At 47.5% G+C, this 15,814-nt stretch overlaps 1 protein-coding gene across 1 annotated transcript in view; it reads left to right on the forward strand.

Annotated features, from left to right (window-relative positions):
- Positions 1 to 15,814, forward strand: part of Pm20d1 (peptidase M20 domain containing 1) — a 28,596-nt gene that overhangs the window by 9,810 nt on the left and 2,972 nt on the right. The window contains exons 7-12 of the mRNA XM_041645934.1: positions 263 to 338; positions 765 to 826; positions 1,056 to 1,134; positions 5,523 to 5,594; positions 12,825 to 12,993; positions 14,625 to 14,724. Coding sequence (XP_041501868.1) covers positions 263 to 338; positions 765 to 826; positions 1,056 to 1,134; positions 5,523 to 5,594; positions 12,825 to 12,993; positions 14,625 to 14,724 — 558 coding nt within the window. The remainder of the gene's footprint in view (positions 1 to 262; positions 339 to 764; positions 827 to 1,055; positions 1,135 to 5,522; positions 5,595 to 12,824; positions 12,994 to 14,624; positions 14,725 to 15,814) is intronic.

The raw sequence follows: 15,814 nt of genomic DNA on the forward strand, positions 1-15,814 counted from the left end.
CTGCTTTGTGTCAGGGAATACAGTAACGCTTGAGATGGCCCCTTGCCCTAAGGAAGCAGAGTGAGAGAGGAGCGAGGCCCTGACTCACACCTGCGGCCCCAGCTCCTGCTGATGCTCTGGATCTTCACCTCGGGTTGCTGGAGGTGGTGGGCAGGTGGACGACTGGGCAGGCTCGTTGAAGCTTGCACCCATCTCCCTCAGCTCCAGGATGCTGATCTTGGTCCTGGGGGAGTCCTGGTCTTGAGAACTCTTTCTCTTCCAGACTGGAGCAGACACCCATGCCGAACATGTTTGGGAGTGGACCGCTGAAGCAGGCCCTGAAGCGGCTGTCAAAAGAGGTGTGGGAGGGGCGTTCCGTGCTCCCGGCCAGCTGTAGATGAGGAGCAGAAAGTGGGTGGGAAGGAGCTGTGGAGAGGGCCACCGTGTCAATCAGGTCTCTGCCCATTATCACCTAGTCCCAGCAGCGGCTGAGCCAGAAGGAGCGTGTTGTCTGAAGCTGATAGGATTTATCCAAGGTCCTAGCATGCCCAGGTTCCCTCGAAAGCTGTTTCCCATGCAGCCTGTGACTGCTGAGCAATTGTTCTGGATAGTCATATTTGCCTGCCCAGGTGGAACCACCTCACTCCAGCAGAGATTGGGGGGGGAGGGGGGGAGTTGAGCACTGTGCCCTGGAGTAGACCTGAAGTAGAGACTCAGACTTCAACAACAGTGGCCCTGTTGTGCCAACCCCTTCCTTCCTGCTGACCTTGTTCCTTCCCTTTCAGCTTTCCTTCCCTGCCAATATAGTCTTGGGGAACCTGTGGCTGTTTCGGCCCATTGTAAGCAGGTAGTGTATTTTGTTTCCTCTAAATCTCCCTCCCCAGATACCCTCCCTCCACCCCCTCCTCATTTCTTGGCTTACCTGGCCTGACTAGTCATCTTTCAATCATAGATATTTTGTGTTATTAACGTATAGGCTGATGTCTCTCTCAGCCTTAAAGGTCTCCAGGGTTTAGGACAGAGAGTGACATTCTACGACTTCTTCCTGATGTCTAACCATAGCCTTTTTGCTTTAGGCTAATGGAGAGGAATCACATAACCAACGCCCTGGTCAGAACCACCACCGCCCTCACCATATTCAATGCAGGAGTCAAGGTAACATCCTCCGGCTCCTCCGGCTGCCCTTGCACCTCGGTTCCTTGGGTTTGTTGTGGGCTTTCCTGTCCTGCTGTGGCTCTAGTAATGGAAGGGACAGTGTCGTCATGCCACTGTTCTGGCATCAGTAGGGTAAGCCTCCAGAGCAAAGGCTCCAGCCAAGGTCTACACCCCACTGAGAGTGTGGGCGCATCCATCTAGGCATGTATAGAAAGGGCTTGGGGGGGCCTGGGTCTCCTAACCCATGCCCTGAATGTAATTCTGCATGTTTTATATTTTCCTAGCATTTTGGTCATATAGACGAAAACCTTCAAACCCTTTTACCATCAAAGGTCTCTATTTTTGGTTATTTGCTTGCTTTTTTGTAATGCTATAAATCAAGCCTATAGCCTTCTACCTGGCAGGTGCTCTACCACTGAGCAACAGCACTGGCCAAGTAGAATCTTTTTTTTTTTTTTTTTTTTTGAGACAGGGTAGCCTTGGAGCCTGTCTTGGAACTAGCTCTTGTAGACCAGGCTGGCGGCAAACTCACAGAGATCCGCCTGCCTCTGTCGCCCGAGTGCTGGGATTAAAAGCATGCGCCACCACCACCCAACCATAGAATCTTTTTAAAAAGTCTTTCTTTTCAAAGCTCTACCCACTGAACTAATTCAATGGGTGATTGATGTACGTTCCCCTGGTGTAAATTCAAAGACACGCTCGTTTACCACTTGTAAAATCTTTGATATCCTTGCCCAAAATCTGCCTCAGTGACTATCATTTCTATGAGTCTTATTCTTCTAGAAATAAGAATCAATAATGTGATAAGCTTTTATCCTATAAAGAAAGCATTGAGTTTTTGGTAAATTGGCCCACTTGCAGTTGCCCTGTCTACTAAGGGGTGTCTCTTGTTAAAGGACCAAGCCTGGCCCACGAAGCATAGGGCTTTGAAAGAAGTTAGACACACCCGTAACCATCAGTGCCACCAGCACAACTTCAGGCATCACCATTTTCCTCAAGTGCAATATGGTCTTAATCTGGAAAAGAAGATTGGTTTGGGTTTGCCATTGTGTTTGTGTAGCCCTTGATAACCTAGAACTCATGATGTAGACCAGGTTGGCCAAAAACCCACATATATCTGCCTGTCTCTCCTGAGTGCTGGGATTAAAGGCGTGTGCCACCTCATGTGGTCCCAAATTCTGATAGAAGTAGATGATGCCTCCAAATTTATGTTTATTTTCTGCCATAACAAACCGGAACCAACCCAGATAATCTTCCCCAGCTGCTGTTCAACATAGTCATATATGTCCAGCTATCGCATTAGCACCAGCATATTATGCTCCTGCATTTGACCTGTGGGGTTTTTTTTGTCCACCAGGGCTGAGGGATACTCCTTTTGATTCTTCTAGAACTGTGCAGTAGCATCGCTAGAACCATGCAGTATAGAACTGTGCAGTAGCATCACTAGAACTGCAGTGGCATCACTAGAACTGTGCAGTAGCATCACTAGAACTGCAGTAGCATCGCTAGGACTGTGCAGTAGCATCACTAGGACTGTGCAGTAGCATCACTAGGACTGTGCAGTAGCATCGCTAGGACTGCAGTAGCATCGCTAGGACTGTGCAGTAGCATCACTAGAACTGCAGTAGCATCACTAGGACTGTGCAGTAGCATCACTAGGACTGTGCAGTAGCATCACTAGAACTGCAGTAGCATCTCTAGGACTGTGCAGTAGCATCACTAGGACTGTGCAGTAGCATCACTAGGACTGCAGTAGCATCGCTAGGACTGTGCAGTAGCATCACTAGAACTGCAGTAGCATCACTAGGACTGTGCAGTAGCATCACTAGGACTGTGCAGTAGCATCACTAGGACTGCAGTAGTATCTCTGGGACTGTGCAGTAGCATCACTAGGACTGTGCAGTAGCATCTCTAGGACTGTGCAGTAGCATCACTAGGACTGTGCAGTAGCATCACTAGGACTGTGCAGTAGCATCACTAGAACTGCAGTAGCATCACTAGGACTGTGCAGTAGCATCACTAGGACTGTGCAGTAGCATCTCTAGGACTGTGCAGTAGCATCACTAGGACTGTGCAGTAGCATCTCTAGGACTGCAGTAGCATCACTAGGACTGCAGTAGCATCTCTAGGACTGTGCAGTAGCATCGCTAGGACTGCAGTAGCATCGCTAGGACTGTGCAGTAGCATCACTAGGACTGCAGTAGCATCGCTAGGACTGTGCAGTAGCATCTCTAGGACTGCAGTATCATCGCTAGGACTCTGCAGTAGCATCACTAGGACTGCAGTAGCATCTCTAGGATTGCAGTAGCATCACTCGGACTGTGCAGTAGCATCACTAGGACTGTGCAGTAGCATCACTAGAACTGTGCAGTAGCATCACTAGGACTGTGCAGTAGCATCACTAGGACTGTGCAGTAGCATCACTAGGACTGTGCAGTAGCATCTCTAGGACTGTGCAGTAGCATCACTAGAATTGTACAGTAGCATCACTAGGACTGTGCATTAGCATCACTAGGACTGTGCAGTAGCATCGCTAGGACTGTGCAGTAGCATCTCCAGGACTGTGCAGTAGCATCTCTAGGACTGTGCAGTAGCATCTCTAGGACTGTGCAGTAGCATCACTAGGACTGCAGTAGCATCGCTAGGACTGTGCAGTAGCATCTCTAGGACTGTGCAGTAGCATCTCTAGGACTGTGCAGTAGCATCTCTAGGACTGCAGTAGCATCTCTAGGACTGTGCAGTAGCATCTCTAGGACTGTGCAGTAGCATCTCTAGGACTGCAGTAGCATCTCTAGGACTGTGCAGTAGCATCTCTAGGACTGTGCAGTAGCATCTCTAGGACTGCAGTAGCATCTCTAGGACTGTGCAGTAGCATCACTAGGACTGTGCAGTGGCATCGCTAGGACTGTGCAGTGGCATCGCTAGGACTGTGCAGTAGCATCACTAGGACTGTGCAGTAGCATCACTAGGACTGTGCAGTAGCATCTCTAGGACTGTGCAGTAGCATCACTAGGACTGTGCAGTAGCATCACTAGAACTGCAGTAGCATCACTAGGACTGTGCAGTAGCATCACTAGAACTGCAGTAGCATCTCTAGGACTGCAGTAGCATCTCTAGGACTGTGCAGTATCATCGCTAGGACTGTGCAGTAGCATCACTAGGACTGTGCAGTAGCATCGCTAGGACTGTGAAGTAACATCACTAGGACTGTGCAGTAGCATCGCTAGGACTGTGCAGTAGGACATCGCTAGGACTGTGCAGTAGCATCACTAGGACTGTGCAGTGGCATCGCTAGGACTGTGCAGTGGCATCGCTAGGACTGTGCAGTGGCATCGCTAGGACTGTGCAGTAGCATCACTAGGACTGCAGTAGCATCGCTAGGACTGTGCAGTAGCATCTCTAGGACTGCAGTAGCATCTCTAGGACTGTGCAGTAGCATCACTAGGACTGTGCAGTGGCATCGCTAGGACTGTGCAGTGGCATCGCTAGGACTGTGCAGTAGGACATCGCTAGGACTGTGCAGTGGCATCACTAGGACTGTGCAGTGGCATCGCTAGGACTGTGCAGTAGCATCACTAGGACTGTGCAGTGGCATCACTAGGACTGTGCAGTGGCATCGCTAGGACTGTGCAGTAGCATCACTAGGACTGTGCAGTAGCATCGCTAGGACTGTGCAGTAGGACATCGCTAGGACAACTATGAGATAGCGTCGCTCCAGCTACCAGCTGGTGAAGGAGAGTTGCAGTGAGGTAGTAGCTACTCAGAAATCGCACTGCCAGTTTGCAAGAGCCCAGCACATTATTATACCTGGAGCTTTTGGGCATCTTTCCAGTTCAAAGAAAGATAAAGGAAATCTCTCAAGACATCAAGGAAGTATCCCACTGTAGCCTGTCTTCTCCAACTAATCATAAGTTCAGACAAAAACTAGGTAGATTTTATACCCAGATATGCAAAACAACCACTACCATCCCTTCAGGGATTGAACACAGTGTGCTATGGAGACCTTTGAGACCCTGGCTGTTCCACCACAAATAAACCCCAATATTAACAGAACTGCCCGAGGTGTCCTAGGAACATGCACACAGAGGTCTCTGATGGCACAGCAGAGAATCATCTGGGCAGTCACAGGCAGAACAGTCCTGTTCTGAACTGCTCTGTGACCCCTCCAGGACCAAGAAGCACAAAGATCTCACCTAAAGCAGAGACCCTAAAAGTCAATGTGCCAGCAGGTGGAGGGCGGGGGGAAGACAAGGGCAGACTCTGGATTGAGCCCTGATTCCTTAAACCAGAGCAGTTGCTTCTCGTCCTCCTGGTTGGTGTTTCCTGGGCAGGGCCCAGCTGTGAAGACATGAGGAGGGCTCAGGCCAGGTTTCTGGTTCTCTGTCTAGGTGAATGTCATCCCCCCACTGGCTCAGGCTACAATCAACTTCCGGATTCATCCTTCACAGACAGTACGTGAGGTATGTACCTATGTTCCAAAGATCAGATCCAGCATCAAGAAGTAGGACCCTCAACATCTGAGGTTTGTTTTGTTTTGTTTTGTTTCCCAAAATCCCCTGTGCATCAGCCACATGGGATAGGACATGTCTGGTTGGGGAAAACTTGGAATCTAAGGCTGAAACACAAATACAAATAAATGGTAGTAAATATTTATAGTGGGCTTGCTGTGTGCTTGGCTCCGTCCTTGGGTGTGCTGATGCACGCTCTCATTCATTAGCACTTACGCCGCCCAGTACGGTAGGATCTCCACTGTCCTCACTCGGCTAAAGGAAGCTGGGCTGCAGAGCCACAGAGCAGGTAGGCAGTGTACCTGTGAGTACACATCCAACAATCTGGCTCCAGGGCTGCTGCCGTCTGCAGCCCTTTCCTGCTATCGTAATAATCAGGGGTAGAGAGTCTCCCCGAGGAACCCTGCAAAGCTACCTCCAGGGCCAAAATGGCCTTACCTTACAGTAGAAATTTGAACTGGGTGTTAAAGAACCCTTAGGATGTTGCTAAGACTAAAGAGTTGGATCAATGGGAAAGTAGGGGAAGTCTGAGACTAGCTGCGGCTAGAGACCTTGCCTCAAAAGCAGCAGCAGCACAGATGGGCAATTCTAAATGAACTCAGCTGGTTGTATATGTGTGTGGTGGGTGGGTGAGTATGTAAGACAATAGTAGTTAAGGAATAAGACAGCGTGGATTTGAGAACGAGTGGAGGATGTGGGAGGAGTCGGGGGGATGATAAAAATATAGGACTCATGAAATTCTCAGTAAAAACCAAGTAGATCAATGAAAAGCAGAACAGGAGGCGGGGAAATGGCTCAGTGGGTGAGTATGTGCCGTGCAAGCCTGCAGATCCGTTTGGAGTCCTAGTTCCCACAGAAAAACCGGGTAAACAGTGCACCCCTTAACGCAGCACTCGAGGAACAGAGTTAGGATCCTTGGAGCCGGCTAACTACCCAGTCTAGCTCAACTGGTGAGCTCTAAATTCAGACCCTGTCCTAAAAACATAAGATGGACCAGGGTGTGATGGTGCGTGCATTTAACCCCAGTGCTTGGGAAACAGGCAGGTGAATCTGAATTCAAGGCCAGCCTGGTCCATACAAGTCCCAAGCCAGATGTCTTTCTTAGTCCTGTAAGTTCTATTGCAACTCCTATAAAACAAAGCATTTCATTGGGACTTGCTTACAGTTTCAGAGACTTGGTCCATTCTCATCATGGCAGAAAGCGTGGCAGCACACAGGCAGACATGGTGCTGGAGAGGTAGCTGAGAGTTCTACCTCTGGATCCACAGGCAGCAGGAAGAGAGAGACACTGGACCTGACTCAAAACCCACCCCTGGTGGCACACCTCCTCCAATAAGGCCACACCTCCTAATCCTTCCAAGTAGTACTGCTACTGATGACTAAGCATTCAGACATATGAACCTATGGGGACCGTTCATATTCAAACCACCACACCAGACTGATCTGTATCTCACACATGCACACGCAAGGAACATATATGCACATGCACACACACACATACACACACATTCAAAATAACAATAACAACAGCAAGAAAGAAAACCCCAAGAGGGTAACCCAGCAACTGGGAGGTGGATAATACATTCTAGAACACAGTAGGGACTCTGGCCCATCTCCTCAAGAGTCAGACATACCTAGATTTCTACTTGTTAGTTTTTGAAAGTTCTTCCTGTTACTGAAAAGGGGGTGGGGACACTAGTCAAAGAATCCCAAGCTAACTCCATAAGATTCCAGTTATAATTCTTTTTTATAAGGGGCAAACTCACAGAACAGGAACAAGAAGTCTAACCTTAGGTGTGTAACGTGGGAACCAGAGAGAGAGAGAGCGAGCCCTGGGCAGACTGGTGGTTTTCTCTGGGTACCCAAAGGTCATGCTCTAACCTGGTCCAGCCTCTTAAAGGTCATCACCTCCCCCTTTTTTCTAAATAAGAGAGTTCCAAACCCAATACAAAACTATATACACTAGGAACAAATATCAAGTATAAAATTAGGATTACAACCAGCATAAACAATATTAAGCAAGGAACATATGCTAAATGTTTTATCCTAAGGAGTCTAAGTTTTGCATTGGAAATAACTTGGCTAAATCATAAGAGGAAGGTAACTACATTTATCTAATCTTTAACCCCATAGAAGGCCTGAGAAGGGAGATAATATTACTTGAGTAGGCAGGAAGTGCAATCAAGCAGCTTCCAAAATATGCAGTAGATGACAGAGACAGCTGGTTACTTGGGCAATCACCCAAAGTCTCATTTGCAATGTTGAAGCAACCAACTTTGGCTAAGGCCTGGAGTAACTGATAGACCATTTATAGAGGTAAGGTTTGGCAGCCTTTGTGTGTGTGTTTGTCCTCCTTATTTAGTCTGAACACCATGCATTTTGCATTTTGTCAGTGGTTGAGGTATGGGCAGTTTCTTGCCCAAAGACCAGTTGTGACAAGAAGAAAAGAAACTCCAAGTGGAGTGTCTTTGGTGCTCAACATTCTCTCAGGAATAGATTGGTGCTGTCAGGAGCAATCGTGTCTCATGTCAACAGAATCCTAAATTATTTAAATGTCATGTTTTACAGATCTTTGAAGTGGTTGCAGATTACTTATCTATGCAGAATACAATCTCTACGTATTTAAAGAGCCTAATTAATCTGACTATATGTATAACAAGCATGAGTGACTATTGACTTATAATACTTAATATCTGTATAACATAAAGACTAAGACTTCATAGCCGGGCGGTGGTGGCGCACGCCTTTAATCCCAGCACTTGGGAGGCAGAGGCAGGCGGATCTCTGTGAGTTTGAGACCAGCCTGGTCTAGTTCCAGGACAGGCTCCAAAACCACAGAGAAACCCTGTCTCGAAAACCAAAAAAAAAAAAAAAGACTAAGACTTCATATCAGAATATTAAATAATCTGTAACCAACTGTGCAGTAAAAGAGGACAATAACCTTAAAATGTAAATAATGTATAAGTATCTTGATCAGAGTAGAAATATATAATGTAATATGATAAATTTATCCTAAAAATTGTATCAGTATATAAAATGTCTTAAACAGAGGTAGAAACATGCATGTATACAATCTGACAAAATAACTTTGCATAGGTGTATAAATATTGTAAACAAAAATAACAAATATAATTTGAACTTGTATCAGTATACAAGAATCTATACCAATTATATCGGCCCGGCAATCTCATGGACTCAGTGGGTCAACAGCCAGCCTAGCCTCGGGGAAGGGTCTGAGCTCAGTGTGAATCCTGGCTCCGGCTGCTGTTCAGCAGGTGCCAACCCTGTGCTCTCCCTGGAGGCTCATAGCTCCAGGAAATCACTGGATTTAATCAGCTGAGCTTTCCACCCGCTTTTTCCCAGCCCATTCAAACTCCATCCTTTTCCAAAGGCTGTTTTCCACCCATTAGGGCTTTCATCCCCCTGGTCCTGGCACACTCTGTCCTCCTAGCCAAAAGGTCTTCCCTGCTGGTCTATCTGATGACATTCCTGGAATCTCCTGAACTCATCCTGACCACCTGCCCCAGTGAGGCTGGAAAACCTCCATTCTTTTTTTTTTTTGGGGGGGGGGGCTTTTCACTCATCATCTCTATGAGGTTTTTTTTAATTGATATTTATTGAGCTCTACATTTTTCTCTGCTCCCCTCCCTGCCTCTCCCCTCCCCTTTTCAATCCTCCCCCAAGGTCCCCATGCTCCCAATTTACTCAGGAGATCTTGTCTTTTTCTACAGCAATGAGGACACTAAGAGAGACTCACATAGATATAATATACATGGGAAGTAGAAAGTAGAAAGCAGGGTCTGTGCTGCTGGGCTTCTATTTAGGAAGTGGTTCCCTGTGCCAGTGCGTTCAAGTGCACTTCCCACTTTCTCTTCTATGAAGTCCAGTGTGGCTGGCTTTATGTTGAGGTCTTTGATCCAATTGGACTTGAGTTTTGTGCATGGTGATAGATATGGGTCGATTTTCATTTTTCTATATGTTGATATCCAGTTATGCCAGCACCACTTATTAAATATGCTTTCTTTTTTCCATTTGATATTTTTTGCTTCTTTATCAAAGATCAGGTGTTTGAAGATGTTTGAAGATGTGTGGATTGATATCCAGGTCTTCTATTTGGTTCCATTGGTTCTCCTGTCTGTTCTTATGCCAATACCAGGCTGTTTTCAGTACTGTAGCTCTGTAATAGAGTTTGAAGTCAGGGATTGTGACTTCTTTTATTGCCCAGGATTGTTTTGGCTATCCTGGAAAACCTCCATTCTTTAGGAAGCTCAAAGGGCCCATTTGTCCTGGTCACTCTTGTCCAGGGGCCAAAGCTCAGAGCGTCATGCTGAGTCCAGTGGGAACACGCGTGGGCGCCACAGTTCTCGTCTTCATTCTGCATCTATTCTTCCTCACAACATAGAGGTAGGCGGCTGGGGCCACACACACACAGGCAAGACTCCTCCCCAGTTTTTCCGACTTTGTTATTTTGAAACAGGGCCTGGCTAAGTTGCCCAAGCTGGCCTTGAACTTGTCACCCTCCAAAGAAGCTATAATTCAGACTTCCCTCCTTGACCCAGCTAGACATTCTTCCAAACACTTGGGATAGTGGTGATTCAGAAAGACAAGATTCCCACTCTAATTGGACTTGCGGTCCAGTGAGAAGGGGCAGTAGCAAGCAATCAAACGAATGAACAGAGTAACATAAGTAGTAAGTAGTATAAAGGTAATGGGCTTCTGGGTCACAAGTGATTGTGGAGCAGCAGTGGGAACATGAGCAGAGTTAATACAGGGGCAGTGAAGTATTAGCAGGACATATTGGCAGGCCATCTTTTTAAGACAAGGTCTCATTTGTAGCCCCCACTGGTCTGGAAGTCACCTGTAGATCAGACTGGCCTTGAACCCACAGATCCTCCTGCCTCTGCTGGAATTAAAGCTATGCTCAACCACATCCAGCCAGAACAGACCTTTATCCCTGTCCTCAAGAGGTCTGATACAAGATAGTAAGTCAGAGGCCACTCTAGACTATAATAATTGTTAGTGTCTGTTTGTGATCAAGGAACACGATCCCTCCAGCAATAATGGACTAGAAGAAGGGACTACCAGTGGAGAGAGCGGCCTCCAAGGGTGCTATAGAGCCTGACCTTTCAATTCTCCATCTACAGTCCTGGCACATTGCCAGTCTATGGTGTCTCTTTTATGTGTCGATTACTTGTGTGTTCTCTTTGTTGACGGTAAGAACACTGGCTGTTTAAAATTTAACCAGGTCTTTCTGGTGTGACTCCAGCTTCCATCCAGCTGTATAGGTTGCTTCTGGAAGAAGACCCACGACAAGCTGCCACTCGACAGAGACCGTCCCCCTTTTAGCATCCTGATATGAATATCTTCCTTGTGATGAATTTGGGGCGTGGCTTCCTGTACACCTAACCCCATTCCTTCCTTCCACACTGTGCACACTGCACTGAGCAGGACATAATGCTAGACACGTCTTAAACACTGAGAAGAATCTCAGCTCCTGGTAACAGAGGAGCAAACAAGTACAGAGAGGTCTGGGGGCCTGGCCCAAAGTCACTCCACTGTGCGGTATTATCCAGAGCACAACATTTTTGTCATGCCTCATTTTTTTAACTCATCCTTCTCCACCTTAGGAATCTCTTGCCTTTTCCCTACTAGTACTATATCCCCTCCTCAGACTCGAAATTCCTAACACCAAACTACACACCTAAGAAAAATGCTTTTCTAATCCTCACTTCCGGTTGTACGCAGGCCTCTGCAGAGCACCTTCCTTAGGTAATCAGGTAGACACTCAGCCCCGTACTCCTAACTGTATAGGATGGACAAGGTACTTAGGGGAACAACGCCTCTTATCATTTTTGTTGGTTCTTGTCTTTTATAGCTCAAGTAGCCGACATTATTGCTTTTTACTTGCTCAATACTGTAGACAAGGGAGAAAGGCTGACATGGTCCTTGCCTCGGGATCAGGCTCCGGCCTCTCATTAAAAAGACCCAGTCATCATACCTTCTTCAGTTTCCAGATGCTGAAACCTCTGGAGTGGCTGAAGCAAGAAACAGCAGGCACAACCCCTCTCTACTGCACAGGGGATAACTTAGGAGCCTTGCTCTGGGTAAAACAATGTGTGAGGACTAGATATACTTTTTTTTTTTAAGGTACTGAGGCTTGAACCTGGGGCCTTGTGCATGCTAGGCAAGCACTCTACCATTGAGCCATACCCATGGTGAATTCACTAGTGATGGGATGAAACTGATCTCTGGTTGAAAATGAGTTCTTATGACCCTCACCCCTCCCTGAAGGGCATTTGCTTTGATTCCAATGGAGTTTCTGAGCTAGAAGTGGGAGCCTTCGCTGCAGATGTACCCTCCAGATGTAGCTTCTGCCACACTTCTAGGGGCCATTGGCCTAAAATGACTTCTCTAGTTAGTGCCCCCATTCGGGTGATCTTCACCCTTCGTAGGACAGGAGCAGCTTCAAACTAACCACTGCTCAAATGAGGTTTGCCTTCTGCAGCTGACTGGGCTGGGGGACCACTGGAAGCCTCCTGGTGCATTCTCCATCTTTCCTGGGACCAGAGATTTCTGTTGGACACCCCCTAGGCACCTCAGGCTCGATTCTTATGGGAATTTCCTCATGGTCCTTCTCAATAAAAAGAGGCAAAGGGGAAACCTTCAGCCACAGCACCACACTCCTGATTCTGTGTGCATGTGAGCTCATCTTTCTGCTCAGTGTATTTGGTTACAAACAGGCATCAGCTCAAGAGAGGAAAAGGAAACCTGTATGGTGTAGCCCTTTGCAGCCTGTGTCACCACCCCAAGGCTATCAGGTTGGAGCAGCTCATCCTCTCGAGATGGCTGAGATTTTTCTCGTCCTACTATCTCGTATGCTTTACCTAAGCCCACGGCTCACACAACCCTAGGGGGAAAAGACAATTTCCGGATTATTCCCCGTCTGACTCAGAGCTGTAAGACAATCCTCCTAAACACTTAAGCTGAATTCTGCCATGCTTTCTAGGAAGTGCCAGCTCTTACATCACTCACAGCCTGGCAGCAAAAGCTGGGGTCCCGCTGCAAAAACCAAGTCTTTGCTCTCACCTCTAGAGTGCTACCTTGCTGAAATGAAAGATCTGAACTTGGTGCTTACGTAGCAGATCAGCGAGAATTGTAACCCTCTTTATTTCTACCCTGAAGGTCCTTGAACTTGTCAAGAACATTGTGGCTGATGACCGAGTCCAGTTACATGTGCTGAGGTCTTTTGAGCCCCTGCCCTTCAGCCCCTCCGATGCCAAGGCCATAGGCTACCAGCTGCTTCAACAGACCATACAGTCTGTCTTCCCGGAAGTCGATATTGTTGTCCCCGGTAATGACTTCATCAGATGTGGCTGGTGGGTGGTGGTGGCTGGGACTGCTTCCTATCTGATATTCCTTTCCCTGCCCCCAACCCAACCATTCATCCTGGAAACAGCTGGCTGCTTCTGTCCCTGGGACTGTACTTTTCCCCGGGGGTGGAAGTGAGAAGGGAAACAGGAAAGGGACAGAAACAATAAATTAGGTCAGCCGAGGATGGGTCCTTGCTTAACCTAGGGCAGTAGCGTTCTGTGTCCCTCTGACATAGAAGAGGCATTGGCTTAGGATATGCCTCTCCTGGAGGAGTTATCTTGTCACCAACCTAGAATAACAGCTGAGTAGCAGGACTTAGAATGACTGCCCAGAACAGCCTCTGAGCCCATGACATCCATACCAGTGCTCCTCCTGGGTCTAACGCCTGCAGGCCCCTCGGCATTTCCCCCACCTGTGCTAATGCCATCTAAATCTGGCAGTGATCCTCCCAGGGAACTTCACAAAATGTAGAACACCTGGACCCACCCTCATATTCCAGCAGAAATCTGCCTTTTTGAAAGATGTTACCAGAGGATTTTGGCGTAGTGATGACTGAGCAGTTCCCAGGTCTCTGGTCTCCATGTGTGGACAAATGTCCAGTTCCCTCTATGTGGGTTAACTTGTGGCTTTCTGTGAACATTTAGGAACCCTGGTTCTCACAGTCTATATCTTCCTCTTTCAGCCTCGAAGGCTCTCCCTACCTCATTCTTGCCCCTGGCCATCATCCCAGCAGTAGGGTCAGACTGTCATGGGGGTAGAGAAAGTTAACAGGAAGAAATTCACAATGCATGGGATTAGACCCAGGTACCCATTGGAAATGAGAAGAGGAAAATAGAACAAAACACAAAATACCATCCTGCACTGTCTTGCCGCCCTTGCACTGAGGCTAGGAATGGCTTTCCCCAAAGGTCCTGCCTATCCAAGGCGAATCCAAGCCCAGCTTGGGGGAGGGTCCTATCCGAGGGGGGCTTCCTGGGACTTTCCCACCTGAGCTTTGCCTCCCTCAGAAGATGAGACCAGCAGAACACAGCTCCATTTTACCTCAGTAAAATGCCCCCGCGGTTGTTGGCTTCTGCCCTAAGTGATTCAGAACAAATGATCTCTCTGAACTCACGAGTCCTCACACAGCATATGGCCTTGGCTGGGAGGACAAAGTGGAAAGTCTGTCTGGCCATCATGGAACGAGAACAGCTTAGCTTTGGGCCACTCGGGGATCTCTCACCCACGCTTCCAGGAGGTTCCATGTTCCTGGTTACAGTTACAGTTTTTGTAAGTATTTGAAAAGAGACAATTTAGACAATAAAAAATGTCCTAGGTGCTGGGTGGTGCATGCCTTTAGGCCCAGCACTTGGGAGGCAGAGGCAGGCGGATCTCTGAGTTCCAGGCCAGCGTGGTCTACAAGAGCTAGTTCCAGGACAGCCAGGGTTACGCAGAGAAACCCTGTCTGGGAGGTAAGGGGGAGAGACCTAGGCAGATGCTCTTAGGACATCCCAGTTATCACTCTACAGTGACCCCAGGTCCTAACTGGCTCCCAGTCAGTCACCCGGCTTCCCCTGCATCACTGGACAGGTGGCTCGCATGAAACCCATTTTCTCTCTCTTCCCCTTCTAGGTATTTGCATTGCCAACACAGACAGCCGGCACTACGCCAACCTCACCAACGGCATCTATCTGTTCAACCCCGTTTTCTTGCAGCCTCAGGGCTTCAGTAGGTAAGTGGAATAGGGTTAAGCAGCAAGGCTTAACAGATGTATTTGAGCTGTCCCTTCCCATTTGGGTGACTTACAGAATAGAGAAAAGCCAGGTTTTAACAAATTAGAGAGATTCTAGAACCCAAGTTGGCATCGTGGCTCCAGGAATCGTGAGGGTAGTCCCCATTCACAGTCCTCTTTCAACAAGTGGAGAGAGTCAAGTGACTGGTGAGAGCTTGTTGGGAAGATCCTTGGGAAAAGCTGGATGTAGCAGCCTATAAGCCTGGCACTTAAGAGACTGAGGCAGGAGGATGGCCACTTTTTTAAAAAAATTATTTATTCTTATTTTATGCATGAATGTTTTGTTTGCTTGTATAGCTGTATAACATTCGCATTCATTGCCTTTAAGTGTTGGAAGGGGGCACCCCAGAACAGATGGTTATAAGCTATGTGGGACTCAAACCCAGGTCCTGGAAGAATACCCAGTGCTCTTCACTGCTGAGCCATCTCTCCAGCCTAATGCATTGCCAAACTTAAATCCAGCCTGAGCTCTGTGACAAAACCATGTCTAGGAAAGAAGGGGATCCTCAGGTAGCCTTTCTCACTTTGAGAGAATGCTCATCCCTGGACCTCACTTCCTCCACCTGTAAAATAAGGAGACCCTCCAACATTCTTTGATAAGCAAACACACACGAGTTTAAAGGTGTGCATGTTAGTTGGCCTTCTCAGAAGAAATACTGTGGAAATCCAAAATGTGAGTACCAATTTTAACTGTCAAGTATGACCGTTATTGTGATTCTTCAGGCAATTTTAACTCTCGAAGTTTGGGAAGATAATTTCCATTTAGCCTTCTGCAATCTATTACCTCAGACCTGATTTCTTTGCCACACCACAAGTCACTTGAAACAGAATGAAAATGTTTGAATGTGATTTTCAGAATAGCACTCCTACTGGGCAGTGGCGGCACATGCCTTTAATCCCAACACTTGGGAGGTAAAGGCAGGTGGAGCTCTATGCATTCAAGGCCAGCCTGGTCTATGGTCTACAGAGTGAGTTCCAGGATAGCCGGGGCTACACAGAAAAACACTGTCTTGAAAATCAAGAAGAAAAA

The sequence above is a fragment of the Microtus oregoni genome, unplaced genomic scaffold (assembly GCF_018167655.1).
Source record: "Microtus oregoni isolate MIOR12 unplaced genomic scaffold, Mior012 000003F_ref0000135, whole genome shotgun sequence".
NCBI lineage: Eukaryota > Metazoa > Chordata > Mammalia > Rodentia > Cricetidae > Microtus > Microtus oregoni.